General features: G+C 45.3%; 1 protein-coding gene across 4 annotated transcripts in view; it reads right to left on the reverse strand.

Annotated features, from left to right (window-relative positions):
* The window catches only part of MCM3AP (minichromosome maintenance complex component 3 associated protein), a 29,233-nt gene extending 13,962 nt beyond the window's left edge, over positions 1-15,271 (reverse strand). For all 4 annotated transcript variants that reach the window (XR_012674177.1, XM_075153836.1, XM_075153837.1 and 1 more), the window contains exons 1-13: positions 14,429-15,271; positions 14,116-14,339; positions 13,363-13,441; positions 11,327-11,474; positions 8,122-8,318; positions 7,043-7,182; positions 6,339-6,536; positions 5,852-6,120; positions 5,029-5,191; positions 4,286-4,446; positions 2,818-3,062; positions 1,897-2,087; positions 784-884 (exon numbers count right to left, since the gene is read on the reverse strand). Coding sequence is in view for 3 of the 4 variants with exons in the window: in XM_075153836.1 (XP_075009937.1) it covers positions 784-884; positions 1,897-2,087; positions 2,818-3,062; positions 4,286-4,446; positions 5,029-5,191; positions 5,852-6,120; positions 6,339-6,536; positions 7,043-7,182; positions 8,122-8,318; positions 11,327-11,474; positions 13,363-13,441; positions 14,116-14,339; positions 14,429-15,239 (2,927 nt within the window). In the remaining variant the exon portion in view is untranslated. The remainder of the gene's footprint in view (positions 1-783; positions 885-1,896; positions 2,088-2,817; positions 3,063-4,285; positions 4,447-5,028; positions 5,192-5,851; positions 6,121-6,338; positions 6,537-7,042; positions 7,183-8,121; positions 8,319-11,326; positions 11,475-13,362; positions 13,442-14,115; positions 14,340-14,428) is intronic.
* Positions 15,272-15,299: the final 28 nt, after the last annotated feature.

The following is a 15,299-nucleotide window of genomic DNA, read 5'->3' on the forward strand; positions in this document are numbered from 1 at the left end:
GAAATTAGGAAGAACAAAAGCAAGAAAACTCATGATGGAGATAAAGACACTGTAATAGGTGAAGGGAAAATAACCCACACTCCCACCGAGCAAAGCAAAGGCAGTCAGTCACCACCTCCCACAGGCAGACCAATGCCCAGACAGTCTCCAATCAACGGCCACCCTGGAAGCCAGAAAACCCCACCTTCTTCCTCTAACCCAGGTTTATTGCTGACCATGATATCACATGGTATGGACTTTGGTGAGTCTGGGTCAGCTGTTCCAGCCGTATCCCCGCCCAGCCTCTGGCACACCCCCAGCCTACTCACAGGGGTGCAGAGTAGGAAACAAGGAAGGCCGTGACCCTGTGCTGTTCAGCAATAACCAAAACATTGGTGCATTAATAACACTGTTCTTGTCACAAACCCACATCTACTGTACCAACTGACTCGGAGAGGAAGTGTTATTTGAAGGAGAGGCAGCCAGATCTGGACTTACTCCTCTTGTCCCTCTTCAGGCACCTTCCCTTCCACAACACACGTTTCTTGTGGCAGTGGTGTGAGTGTCATGCAAGGCAAGATTTACAGAAGTTTGCAGTTAGCCTTCCATTAGGCTAGCCGCTGTGTAACAGAGAGGTGGCAGACATCTGAAGAAAGGTCTGCTTTTCCCTCAACTGTATCAGTAAGACTACCTCCACTACAGACCTTGCCTTGCTTAGTTTTATGATCTTCACACATGGTGCTGCTATGGCAAATTGCAGCTTTGATGACAGACTCCAGGAATCCAGCAATAAAGGCTCTTTACCAGATGGCAGCAGTCACGTAAGCCACTGCTGCTCTGCCGACTTCTCTGCACTCTCCTTTGATGACTTCGTGCACAAGACCGTCCGCCACTTCGGCAATGTCCTACAACACAGCAGAGGAAGCAGCTGAAGCAAGATGCAGTCCTGCTCGGGGTGGCCTGGGCGCACACGTGAATTGGGAGCGAGGCTTTTCAGCCTTGTTTAACTGACTGTAATGGGCAGTGAGGCTTTTCAGCCTTGTTTAGCTGACTAATTGGCAACATCACCTGCATTTCTACATACAAACTAAGCTAACTTAATCAAACGCAACAGCCTGGAAACTTTAGGCTATCTGAAAGGTTAACAACAGCCCCGAAACAAAAGCAGCTTTCTGTATTAAATATGGGCAAGTCAAGTTAGGAAATAATAGCTAAGAAAAGTGAATTTTCAGAGGGTTTCCTATTTTCTTACTTGGGAGTTTCTCTCATTCTAGCTGATTTAATTCCAAATGACCACGTCTAATCCTCACTGAAATGTAGCCACATTTAGCTAGAATATGGCAGCTGTACTTTACAAAGCAACGAGACACTTTGAGATGGGTTCAGCATTAGTACATACCTAAACGTGTGGGAGGGAGAAAAAGGGGAACAGCACAGATACACAGGGCACATATTCAAGACCCAACATTAGTAGTCATATATCCACAAGAAGGAACTTTGTCATGTCTCATTTGAAATAAATGCCATTAAGAAACAGCTCAATGTTATTCACTAAAGCAAAGTTTACCTACTAAGTCAAAGATAATCACTTTCTACTATTGCTTTCTGACTCTCTCCTTAAAGGTTTCTCAAATAAATGCTAAACAGACAGAACTGTTTATCCTATGAAAGAGTCGGAGCAAGCACTAACATTTCAGGCTTGCATCTGAAATCACTCAAGACTTTCTCTTTTCAGAATAGTCCAAGGAAACAACTTCTCAAAGTATCCAAAGCACCGAAGCGGGGAGCGTCTCCTTTTGACTCTACATAACACATGCAAATTCCGAAAAACTAAAACAACCTAAGAACTCAGTCACCTTTTATTATATGTCACAGATCTTTCCCAAATACTTCATGATGGGTTTAAAGTTTCCTTACTGTGTCTGTGTAGACAGGCTGAGGCTTTGAAGAGAGAGGCTCAGGTTGTCCAGCAGGTTGGGAGATCGCCTGCGCAGGAGTCAGCACTGGCACAAGCTGACGAGGTAACAGTGAGGGCAGAAGATGAGCTGGGGGCTGGACTCTTACTGCTGCGGCATCTAAATCCACACCTTTGCTTTCCACTCTTCCTTCTTGGGAGGCGGGGGAAGAGAAAAATTAAGGAAACCAGGTCAGTCACAAATAGAAGCAAAACTATTTTTATCTTCAAAAGCTGGCTTGTCTGATAAATCTCATCAGGACATAAAACAAGTCCATAACAGAAGCTTGCTGCCTTAAAGTTAAAAATATAATTGTATCATTGAAGCTAATTTATGAGTATTTTATATAAAACATTCAAAAATTTCATTGCACACTACCTCCAACTACATACATTTCCAATAAAACAACTGTTTTAAGTCAAGAACACCTAGCACCTACACACACCTCTTGAATAAATGCAAAATATCTGAACTTCCAACAAGGACAAAAAAAAGCATATGTTCAGCTAACTTGAAAAAACAACATGATTATACACACAGTGGGAACAAAAAATTGCAATACAAAATCTGAAAACTGAAAAGGGAAGTTGGCTGTCTGAAGTAGCTAAATATCTAGTTGTTTCACCTATGTTAGCAAAATTGCGCTCATTTCCGTTAGTGTGTTTCCTGTATTGGGAAATATATTTTATTAATCAGGTTGCTTCTTAGCTTCTACAGATACGTAAGTAGATTTAAATCAAAACATGCTTTCATTACATCCAGATTTCCATGCAATTTCAACCCATATGAGCCAAGAACAGTTTCTGCTTTGTAAAATAAAACTCACATGGCTGACCCAGCAGTATGTTCAAGAGTTGTAGCTAAAATGCATGTTTGCTCTTACCTGTTGCTTCCACGCTGGATTTTTGGCTACTACTAGCTTGATCCACAGAGGTGCTTCCACCAGTATACTTGTTCTGTCCATTGAAGCTGGACACAGGCACGTGGTGAGGCACTGAGGGCAACAGCCCACCATTCACAATTTCCCCAACGGAGACAGTTAGCTTCTGGCTGACAAACATCGATTTACGTGGTTTGGGTAATCCGTCTGGCTCCAAGAAAGCTGAGCGATTCAGCTCTACGTAAGCACTGGGGAAAAATAAAAAACAGGAGTACATCCTCAAAGCTCCGGTAACCTATAGGTTTTCAGTTGGACAGCTTAGCAGGGCAAAGCGAGACAGGTACTGGGCACTCCGGATTGCTCCCTGTAGCCCTGATCTCGATCTTGGCCTGGAACCAGAGCAGGGAGAGCAGAGAGCACTGTCCTCACAGCTATCCTCCCAGGACAGAGTACAAGCTGCACTAACATTTCTGGGCACCCTCATGGACTATTTTATCTCTTCTTTTAACCTTTATCCACTGTGTGTATTCTCCATGTACATTTTACCTAGACTACATCCCACAGGATAGATGCCAAGACTATCTACAAAAGTAATTTTAAAAGCTTCAATCTTCTTCCAATCTTGGCACCTGTAGTCTGGCTAATTTATTATCTCAAAACAGAATGTTAGCAGGAAATAGAGCACTAACTGGCACGCTCAAGTTTTTTGCCTTTCACCAGTCTCTTGAGACTGCAAGTCTGTATGAGCACACCTTACAATGTACATATTTCCATGGCAGACACTCTTATCTGCAAACCATTGGCCTCCAACATCCTCTAAAAACTGGTTTGCACTGTTCAGCTTCATCCCACCCTACATGCATCACCATAATGCCAGTTTCCTGAGAAGCAGACCTGTATCCTCATTTCCTACAGAGCTGCAATTTACTACAACTCAACTGCAAGATAAGAACCTAAACCAAATTTTTTTCTACTGGGTTATCCACAATGTCTCTTTCTAGGGAGTCCCTGGAGTCCAATGGAGACAGAGCTCAATATACAGTCTGTCCTTTGGGGGAAATGTTTCTCTCGTTTTTCACCAACTTCCAGAAGGCTGAAGGAATTTTGTGTCCTTGAAATCCCTTGTCACCTTATCAAACCAAGTAAAAAAAGATGTGCAAGTGAAAAAAAAAAAGCTATTGTGGGAAGTCACAATAGTTACAGGGATACAAACCCCATTTCTTCAGGGAAAGATGTAAAATTAAAGAACTTTTCATAAGTACAGCAATAAAAATAGGGCAGATTATTAAAATTTGCACCCATCACTACCCTAGTGCTTTGCTTACAGAGCCCAGCCCCCACCCTTCACATGTTCTTTTCTTTTTCTGATTGCAAACTGCAGGAGCAGTTCATCCACATTAATGCTTCATCTAACATCGGCCTAACCCCACTAGGCGTCTTAAGGCACATACGCCCTTCTCCTTACACTTACCCATCAGATACACTCAGGCCATAATAACTTATAAAATCGGTTGCTTCCTCACAATCTTTGAACAGTAGCATGCGGACCAGGAGATCCAAGGGAAACACTGTACATCTTTGGGTGCTCACAGTATAGGCAATATTGAGAGATTTGAGAGCATCTTTACGAATCTGGGGGAAGATAAAAGGAAGAGCCACATAACTACTAAGTGAAAGACCCCAAAATGCACTATAAAGTGTCCTATAAACATGAAAATCATGTTTAAAAGAAATCAGTACTTTGTCATCAAATATCCACACAAACAACTATTCAGATTTAACTTCCTTTTTAAATTCTATGCACTTGCTTTCTAGTTTCTGCTCCTCTTCGATGCTGCTCATTTTGAGCATATCCCTTTGCGATTCCTGTGCAGAAGAAAAGGCTTGCAAGGGCTTCTGAAAGTGCAGGTTGTATTTCCTTTGCAAGAGTCTCAGGCCTGCTTCTCTGCTTCCCAATTATTTTCAGGGGAAATAATATGTATTTGACACAGTTATGGGACAAAAATGCTGAGAAGAGCATTTTAGTATTTGCCTTTTATATCACGGCAGAAAACTCTGAAAAATTTTTAAATGCTTTTTTAAAAGAAGCAAGAATAAGATTATTTTTAAGGCTAAATATTTACCAAGCTTTCTGCTAAGAAGATTTCCTCCCAAAAGTCCCAGACTGTTTTACTGATTAACACTTTAAAAAATATCCATCTGCCTTTTTCTCACCTGGTTGAAATAATAATGTAAGAGACAGGCATTCAGATAGGAAGCTGCTTGCACTAACTTGAAAAACCTCACAAAGTTGTTGCTGTTTAATGCAGCAAAAGCTTGAACTGCAAATCTAACTTCAGGAGAGTTTCTAACCTCTGGATGGAACTGCTGTACTTCTCTGTGGAGACAAAAGACAGAGACAAACCTTTTGCTTCAATATTAACAATCACAATTCAATAGCAACCTGTAACAAAATGGAATTAAAATTAGGAGCTTTGAGCAAGACATGCAACTCCTGCCCAAAACAAATGGCTACAAATTAAATTTGCAGCATTATTTACTGCTCATTAATCTTCTAACGATGCTTGCATAATCAGCATGTTATTATTTAGGTACATCACTAACATCTAGGGAGGAAGATAGTTAAGAGATTGACCAGAAAAGCAAAGCATGGCTCTGCCCACAAAAAGGTTTTTGCTTGGTCCTACTGAAGATAAAACAGTAAAGCTTGGATACCACTCTGGGAAGAGAAAAAAATTTTCCTTGATTGAGAATAGTGAAGATTTAATTTTGTTGGTTGTTTTTTTTACTACCTGCAGAAGCTCTAGTGAGTTATTCAAGGGGATAAAACAAAGCTTTTTTATTGTTTTCTAAAAAACACACTTTTTGAAATGACCTATTGAAAAATTCAAACAGAACATTACTACAGTACATTACTTTGGCAAAAAAATTTTGCAACTAAGATCTTCACTTCCATTACAATTTGTCTGGACTTAATCCTATTCTCAATTCTTCCTAGAGGCAAAGAGAGAAAACAAGTGATATCTGTTGTTCCCACCTGAGAATATCACCCTTGTTGAGATTCAGCAAGACATTATAACCTCTGAACTCTGCTTCACTCTTGCAGTAAATCCCCTTGTTAGCCAGGTCCTGATACATCTCCTTCAAGCTCTGCAGGCATTTAGTCATGTTCTCATTGTTGATTTTGGCATCAAAGGAGGACATGGGCTCTTCACACAAGTGGTGAGCACAATGGATGTGAAAGCGAGTGCACTTCTCAATCAGAGACACCATCAGTGGGTTGCAGAGATGTTGCTGGGTTATATCCTAACCAGAATGATAAAGAAAGCATTGCATGTATTTTTAAACTACAAGTGAAGAGCATAGTCATCTGGCACTACCTTTGGAAAACTCATTTCAACTGTGCTTTGAGTCACTTTGCAAATCAAAACATTTGCATTGCTATTGCTTTTCGCTTCACTTTTTACAGCATTATGTGGTCTTTTGCTTTCTATCAGCAAACACCTCCATTCACCAGTGCTCACCTTTCTTATTCCACGAGTTCTGTTCCAGACAAAGTCATACCATTCTCGGTAGTTTCCTTCTCCTTGATCCATAATGTTTGTCACTAAATAGTCCATGGTCATGCTCAACACCTCAGAGGGTCTCAATTCATGGGGCAAAGGTTCCTCCTGATCTGCTGAAGACCTGCTATATTCCTTGATTGCTGCCGCATGATCTACCTGCAAGATGTGGAGAAAAGAATCAGAGTCCAAGGAGTATGTTCACCTTTTCAGGAATATAGAGGATTTCATCCTATCCATGCCTTTTCTTCAGTAAGGAGCAGACTATTACAGGACTTTCTCCACTGTTCACACTAACAGCCCACGTCCATTCTGCTACGATAGCAAATATATTTTATTTTCTTTTATGACAGGATCCTAAGTGTTGACTTAGTCTCAAACTCATAATCTTCAAGACAATGTATACTGTTGCCCTACAGTTTTAGAACTATAGTTCTAAAAGCCTGTCTGTAGCTAAATAAAAGACATGACTTAGAGTGAAAAAGCAATTCTCTAGTCTTCCTGTTTTACAACGGGGAATTGAAAGACATTAATGAAATGGCCTCCGGAATTTTTCCGCCAGAATTAACCCTGTAATCAACTAAACAACACTGACAGCTTTAGATAAGCAGCAAGCAAACAGATGTCCTGGGAACAACAAACCCCTCCATACAGAGGGCTCATACCTTGTCAGATCCTAGAAACAATTCAAAGATACTGAGCTGGTTTCTCGTCTCCCTCATGTAGCGCTCCTTTTCAGGACACATGTCTGGGCAAGTGCCAACAACAGTTTTTGCTTTGCCAAGATCGGTCCTTTTTATTCGAGCTAAAAAAAAAAAAAATTGAACAAACACTAAGCATCTCTCGGTTTTGTTTTCATGACAAGCTATTACCCTGATGTGCCAACACAGCCCTAAGCATGCCACATGCCTCAGCTGGAGTCTGTACATTGGTCAATGGATGGATGTCAAGAAGTATATTGCTAGGGCAACAGTTCACAAAAAAAGCTGGTGGGAAAAGGTCTCTAGAGATTCCCATCCTACCTCAACTCAGAGCAAGGTTGTACCCACACCTTGACGTGGTCAGAAATGCACAAGGATGGGGTTCCCCCACTCTGGGGCCTGTCCCAGGGTTGCACCACTCCTTTGGGCAAGTTTCTCCTACCTTCCCACCTGGATATTAAAGAGATTTGCTGAAAAGACTGAAGCTTCTAAAAGATACCCAATGTTTTGTTCTTAACTAAGCACCGGCAATTTCACAATTCCACATCAAGTGGATGAGAGATCTGTTTGTCAATATTAAAAATTAGATCTTAAATTAAAAGTAGTGTCAGCTTTGAAGTGGCAAGAACAGGATGGAAGGGTTTACAACCCAGCACTGTGAAACAAAAGGCCGTTTCTTGAAATAATTACCAGCTGTGTAGTAGCTTGAATTTAGAGAAACACAGTTAGGCTTTGGGTAGCTTTCTTCAAAGAGCCTGCAGGGATGTAAATGTCCCTACATGGTCTCCTTCACAGAAGATGAACAGTCTGCTATTCACTTTCCACAAGAAATACGCATGTGCAATAAATAAAACAGATTTTTGTGTGTTGTACAAGAAATTAATGTATATATATACACAATAGAAGTGTATTTTACAGAATGCTCCATGTTAAAGCCATTCTTTAAAGCCATTTCCATAATATCACAACAGCTTTACTACAGACACCAAACACTTCTTTCCAGCAGAGAAATATATGTTACATTCATTAACTTGTGTAATTACCTTGTCGCATGATTTTGTCCCTTTGGTCCAAAAGACGGTATCTTTCTTCAGATGTCTCGGCCACTAATCCTACCAGGTTACCAAGAGATGACAATGAAGCTCCCAAGGCCTCTGAGCTCTGCCCTTCAGAACTAGCATCAAACAGATCTGCTTCAAACTGCAGCGCCTTTCGAAGACCAGGCTTCTTTGCTGGAGAACTAAAAAATGGAAGATTTTTTATCAATAATACACTAATGCATGCCCCGGCCTTAATCAGTTCACTGTTCTTTAGGACATCAACATCTCTGTTTAGAAGAATATTCTGTTCACAAGGCGATATATCAAATAAACGAAGTACGTATCGACGTACTAAGGTTGTTATGAGCTAACACTAGCAGGCAGTTAATCCGTTTAAATCCTCAGCACTGCCTTGACAACACTGCCAAGCATTCTTGATTGTGGTGAAAGCCTCAACCTTTGTACAACAGAAATGGTATTACTGAATCTGTCTTAGAGTGGACAGAACCAGGTGGCTGTTGCAGTATTTTTGCATCACTATGGCACAGCAGTTTGCATTTTAAGCCAGGGACTAGCCTGCTGTTTGGTGTGAAAAAAAACAAATGCTTTTTATAGCAACAGAGATTATTAAAAGATTTTACAGGGCCCAGATACAAACATACTTTTTAAAATCAAGGAACATTCATTCCTTCATAACATATTAATAGTTTTATAATTATATGACTACACATACCAAATGACTTTTGTCAAACTAGACACACCATTAAGGTACCATAGAAAGATGACAACCTTGCCACTTCAGCAACTGACACGAAAACAGGAGGCTTCCTGTACAAAGACCATTCACTTGAAGTGAGATAAGACGACAATCCAAACTCACCAGCTACTCTGAAAAGGGGATTCTCTTTCCACAGAACTGTAATTGCCTACAAATGAAACTACTCGCTTCAGAAGCTCATTTAATCATGACCACAGAACAGTGTCATTACTGCTTGGTCCTAGTTTGGCTCTGCACTGTTTCATTCAATTCCCTTATGCCTCACTATTGCAGGTGTTGTTACTCATGTTGTTATGAACAAAATATTCAAAAGAAATACGCAGACCAAATTAAAAGACCTTAATAATAAGCAGTCAGAAGTATCTTTCATAGAATCATAGAATCATTAAGGTTGGAAAAGACCTCTAAGATTATCAAGTCCAACCATCAACCCAACACCACCATGCCCACTAAACCATGTCCCTAAGCACCACATCTACACGTTTTTTAAATACTTCCAGGGATGGTGACTCAACCTGGGCAGCCTGTTCCAAGGCTTGACCACTCTTTCAGTAAAGAAATTTCTCCTAACGTCCAATCTAAACCTCCCTTGGCGCAACTTGAGGCCATTCCTCTCGTCCTATCGCTTGTTACTTGGGAGAAGAGACCAACATCCACCTCACTGCAACCTCCTTTCAGGTAGTTGTAGAGCACGATAAGGTCTCCCCTCAACCTCCTCTTCTCCAGACTAAACAGTCCCAGTTCCCTCAGCTGCTCCTCATAAGACTTGTGCTCCAGACCCTTCACCAGCTTCGTTGCTCTTCTCTGGACACGCTCCAGCAACTCCATGTCCTTCTGTAGTGAGGGGCCCAAAACTGAACACAGTATTTGAGGTGCAGCCTCACCAGTGCTGAGTACAGGGGCACGATCACCTCCCTACTCCTGCTGGCCACACTATTTCTGATACAGGCCAGGATGCCATTGGCCTTCTTGTCCACCTGGGCACACTGCCGGCTCATGTTCAGCCGGCTGTCAACCTGCACCCCCAGGTCCTTTTCCTCTGGGCAGCTTTCCAGCCACTCTTCCCCAAGCCTGTAGCGTTGCCTGGGGTTGTTGTGGCCGAAGTGCAGGACCCGGCACTTGGCCTTGTTAAACCTCATACAGTTGGCCTCGGCCCATCGATCCAGCCTGGCCAGGTCCCTCTGCAGAGCCTTCCTACCCTCCAGCAGATCAACACTCCCGCCCAACTCGGTGTCATCTGCAAACTTACTGAGGGAGCACTCGATCCCCTCATCCAGATCACTGATAAAGATATTGAACAGGACCGGCCCCAGTACTGAGCCCTGGGGAACACCGCTCGTGACCGGCTGCCAACTGGATTTCACTCTGTTCACCACAACTCTCTGGGCTCGGCCGTCCAGCCAGTTTTTTACCCAGTGAAGAGTGCACCTGTCTAAGCCGTGAGCCGCCAGCTTCTCTAGGAGAATGCTGTGGGAGACAGTGTCAAAGGCTTTACTGAAGTCCAGGCAGACCACATCCACAGCCTGTCCCTCATCCACTAGGCGGGTCACCTGGTCATAGAAGGAGATCAGGTTGGTCAAGCAGAACCTGCCTTCTATGAACCCGTGCTGGCTGGGCCTGATCCCCTCGTTGTCCTGCACATGGCTCGTGAGTGCCCTCAAGATGAACCACTCCATAATCTTCCCTGGCACAAAGGTCAGACTGACAGGCCTGTAGTTCCCCGGATCCTCCTTCCAGCCCTTCTTGTAGACAGGCATCACATTGGCAAGCCTCCAGTCATCCGGGACCTCCCCAGTTAACCAGGACTGCTGATAAATGATGGAGAGTGGCTTGGCAAGCTCCTCTGCCAGCTCCCTCAGTACCCTCCCTCCACCCTCGGGTGGATCCCATCCGGCCCCATAGACTTGTGAGAGTCCAGATGGCATAGCAGGTCGTTAACTTCTTCCTCTTGGATTACAGGGGGTTTATTCTGCTCTCCGTCCCTGTCTTCCAGCTCAGGGGGCTGAATACTCTGAGGATAACTGGTCTGACTATTAAAGATTGAGGCAAAGAGGGCATTAAGTACCTCAGCCTTTTCCTCATCCTCAATGGCAATGTTCCCCCCCGCATCCAATAAAAGATGAAGATTCTCCTTGGCTCTCTTTTTGTCGTCAATATATTTGTAAAAACATTTTTTGTTATCTCTTACGACAGTTTTTTACCCAGGCCAGATTGCATCCTAGCTGGGCTTTTGCCTTTCTAATTTTCTCTCTGCACGACCTAACTTTCTAACAAAGCGTGAGATCTGTGATCTTGTAATTCAGACAAGCCAGAAAAGACAAGAGAAGCACAATCCCCAATAAGAATGTGACTATTTGGCACACACTGATCATCATTTTTCCCCATGCACCCTGCTTCCTGCCAGATGGATTCCCAGTGGAGCAGATGTACCTTTTACCAGGCATGACACCGCTGGCAGAGGATCTTATTAAAGGTTTTCGAAGAGGGGAATGCTGATAGTTTTGTTCTTCGCTGCTTTGCCTTCCTTCATCTTCACCTGCTTTCTTCTCCTTGGATGAAAATTCTCTTTTTGCTGGACCTGAAGTGACATATAAACATGAAGCCAGGTACCTGCCAAATAGTTTAAACAACAACTCTTTTTTCCCCATGGGGGTGGTGGTGAGCAGTTTGTTTAAAAAAAAACCTATTAGAAAATAAAACTAAGAGTCACAGTTTTGTACATGTATGCAAAACTTCCAGGACAACTTGCACTAGAAGCTGTGCCGAGTAAGTCTACCAATTGCTAGTCAGCTTCACTGTTCTATAAAGAAGTAGTAATTTTCAATAAAATATCACTTAGCAGTGATATATAATTGTTCAGCAAATTGTCAGTAAATGAAGTCTGATCATCATCCGAATTTAAGTTCTCTCAGGTTTGGGATATAATCCAGAAGTCATAACTCTCTACAGGATATGAAATCCATTTCACCTATTCCCAGTGCTCCTGCTGAAGCATTTTAATTATTTCACATACCCAAGCTTAGACTGAGGTTGGCATGCCTTCTCAAGAGTTACATCTACACCTTGCAGGAAGGGAGAATTTCTTCTCCCGAGAACAAATTTTCAACCACTTGGATTTCTTAAATTCTCTCAGATTAGCTATTTTAGAATACTGCTATCCATGTTTACATAGACTTAACACCGTAATAAAATGACAAAGGTGAACAGGCACCCCTATAGCTGCTGCTTCAAGATGTTAATTCACAGGAAGACAACTCTGCAGCTGTTCATTTTCTGGAAGGCAAGTTTGTGGTTGGTCAAAGCTGTGGTGAACCATTCATTTGCTGACAGCTGAAGTGTATCCCCAGGCTAGGATCTCAGAGGTACACACGCAGCATTCATAAAGCTAAAGAAAGGGAAACACTTGATAATTCAAGTATTCGCCTAGGGTGTGAACAGCCAACGCTCACATCTCTTGCCCTAATCCCAAGCAGGGTCTGGAATCCAGGTTTCCCATTTCTAAGCTCAGTTCTCTGGAGGTCAACCACACACACTGTTCTCTCTTTTTGGTTCAAGCAGTATGTAATTGTTGATACGCAGAACAGCAACCTCAGCAACACAGACACTCACTCCAGGGTACTCCTTAACTCAGTTCTCAGGACACTTTACCTGAAAGCTGGAAGCCCACATCCCAGCCCATGCTCTGAAGCAGGCAGTAAGGCATTTGAAACTGCGTTTCTTACACCCCCAAAGAACATCCAACTTTTAGATAGGAGCACAAATATCACCATATTCCTCTTGTGTGGCTGCATGAATGGTTTCTAAATTCTCCTGTAAAACTACACTGTCATTTCAAGTGTCTTCAGCTCTTTCATATGGCTGAAACAGCATTTTGGCTCAGATCAAGCAAAATGTTTTAGAAAACAGGAATTTAAGAAAGAAACGGTGCAATTTCCAACTGTGATTTGCAGTCGATCACTTAAAACTTCCTCAATACCAGAGGACAGTACTGCGGATGCTCGAAGTTTACACGGCTTACAAAAGCAACTGGGTAACTTCACAAGAGAAAAATTCTCCAAGGGCTAAGACACCCCGTCTGGCTCCCAGGGTTCCTGAGCCATAGGCTGTTAAAGGCCAAGAAATTATCCTGGAAGTAATTACATGATTTACCTTGTTCTTTTTCCCCTCCTCTGGCTATTCACCATTAGCCTTTGCCACAGACAGAGCTAGCCGGGATGTCACATAAAATATAGAACAACTATTTTTATGCTTCTGTGAAGAATAATCTTCAGTGCTCCCAGAAGCTTTGCACACCAAACAGTCTGATTAGCAACAGTCAAAAAGAACCATCATACTTCTGGAATTGTAACATTCCTACTGTGGAGATCATCTTTGTATTCATCTCAGCACAGCAGGAAACAAGAACAGAGCAGATGTCACACCATTTATGTATCGCCCAGTAATCATACCTGGAAACACAGACTTACTTGTTTTCTTCTTTTGCCAAAATGTTACTATGTCTTTGTGCAACTCTTTCGCTTTTTTTCTGGCAAGAGCTGCAGAGGCCTGAAAGAAAACAAAAGCAGAGCGTGAAAACCTATTAGCATCACAACACCAAAGCATGCAGTGCAGTTTTTGCTAAAGAAACATTTACTGATTTCCAACTACTGCACTTTAATCTCTCACTTAAGACCTACATACAACCAGCAGGACTGGTTTCCACAAAAATTGCTGCTTTTCCAAGAGCTACCACAAGCTTAGAGCACTTGAGACCAAAGGTGTGTTTTTAAGCACAGAACAGGAACCGACCACGCAGTCTCTGAACTGGCTCCTCAACACAACTCAGCGTTGACGTAACGGCAGTATTTCCAGCAAGCAGATCACTCTGCAGAGATTGCACGAGCTCACCTCATCCTTGGTGCTGGCAAGCCTGAGCAAGAATGCAGCAGCATACATAATCCAGGTCTGGTTGACGTGAGACAACGAACAGGGAAGATCCGTTTGGTGCTTGTGCTGGATGCTAAAAGGACAGCTAAAGCCAGGCAGAGCTCTGGCAGCTACCACGTTTTAGTTGCAGCTCAGTACACTTCTATCCCTGTCTCTAATACAGTGCTCACAGTACAAAGCTTTCCCCCAGGTGAAAAACGTACCGCGTTACCAAACAGGGGTGCAGCTCCCACCAGAGCTGGACCCATCCCAAGCACTCAGATTTAAGCCTGCCCACGGCTTCCGATACTCACATGATCAAAAAAGTGGAGAACGGCCATTTTTTTATTGCGCCTGGTCATGATCCGTCGAACTTTTACGAACTGGCCAAAGTGCTTCTCCAGCACCGTCCTGTCGTTGAGGTAATCGGGGACGTTCTTGCACTGGATGGCTGTCAGCTCGCCGGGCGACAGGCCCCCCAGCCCCTCCGTGCTCTCGCTGCCCCGAGCCCGGCGGGCGGGGGTTGCGGGGGTGGCATCTGTGAAGAGAGGGAGGCAGCCACCTCAGAAAGCGGGGTGACACCCGCCAGCGGGGTGTACCGGGGCTCCCCCCCCCGTCCCAGCCTACCTTCCCGGGGGGACTCCCGGGCCTCGGCCGGCGACGGCTCCTCGGCGGGTCCCCGCTCGGCCTCGGTGGCGTCCCCGCGGTCGCGGTGCCCGCGGCCCTGGCTGCGCAGCATCTCCTCCAGCATGCGGCCGAAGAGCACGCCACCGCGGGGGCGGCTGAGCAGCACCGCCCGCTTCTCCGGCGGCGCCACCGCCGCCCGCCCGCCCGCCGCCGCTCGCCGCGGCGAGCGCTCCCGCTCCTCCTTCCGCTTCAGGCCCTTAGGCGCCGGCTCCCCCGGCTCCTCGAAGAGCGGCCGCGGGCCCTTCTCCTCCGGGCGGCCCAGGGCGGCGACGGGACGCGAGAAAGAGAAAGGTCCCCCCGCTGCCGCCGCCGCCTCCGGGCCCGCCTCGGGCGCGAAGCCGAAAGGCGGCGAGAAGGTGAAGGCGGCGGGGGCGGCCGGGCCCTTCTCCGCCTCGCCCCCCGCCAGCGGCTTGAAGGCGGCGGCGCTCTCGGGCGCCTTGAAGCGGAACTCGGGAGCCGCGAAGGCCCCGCCGCCGCCGCCCGGCGCCTCGCCCGGCCCCGAGAAGCTGCCCAGGTTGGTGGGGGGCTTGAAGCTGAACCCCGCGTTGCCCGCCGGGGAGCTGCTACTGGTACCCGCCGCAGCGAAGGCCGGCGCCTGGCCTAGCCCGTAGGGCGGCCCGAAGGCGGCGGCGGGCCCGGGGGCGAAGGGGAGGCCGGCGGCGGCGCCGCCCTGCCCGAAGACGGCAGCCTGCCCGAAGCGCAGCGGTGGCGGGAAGGCGGGCGGCCCGCGGAAGGGACCCCCGGCATTCATGGCGGCCGCCGCCGCCTCTCCTCGGCGGGCGGGGCAGGGGCCTGCCGGCGGGACCGCGCA

The sequence above is a fragment of the Calonectris borealis genome, chromosome 6, assembly GCF_964195595.1.
Source record: "Calonectris borealis chromosome 6, bCalBor7.hap1.2, whole genome shotgun sequence".
NCBI classification, from domain to species: Eukaryota; Metazoa; Chordata; class Aves; order Procellariiformes; family Procellariidae; genus Calonectris; species Calonectris borealis.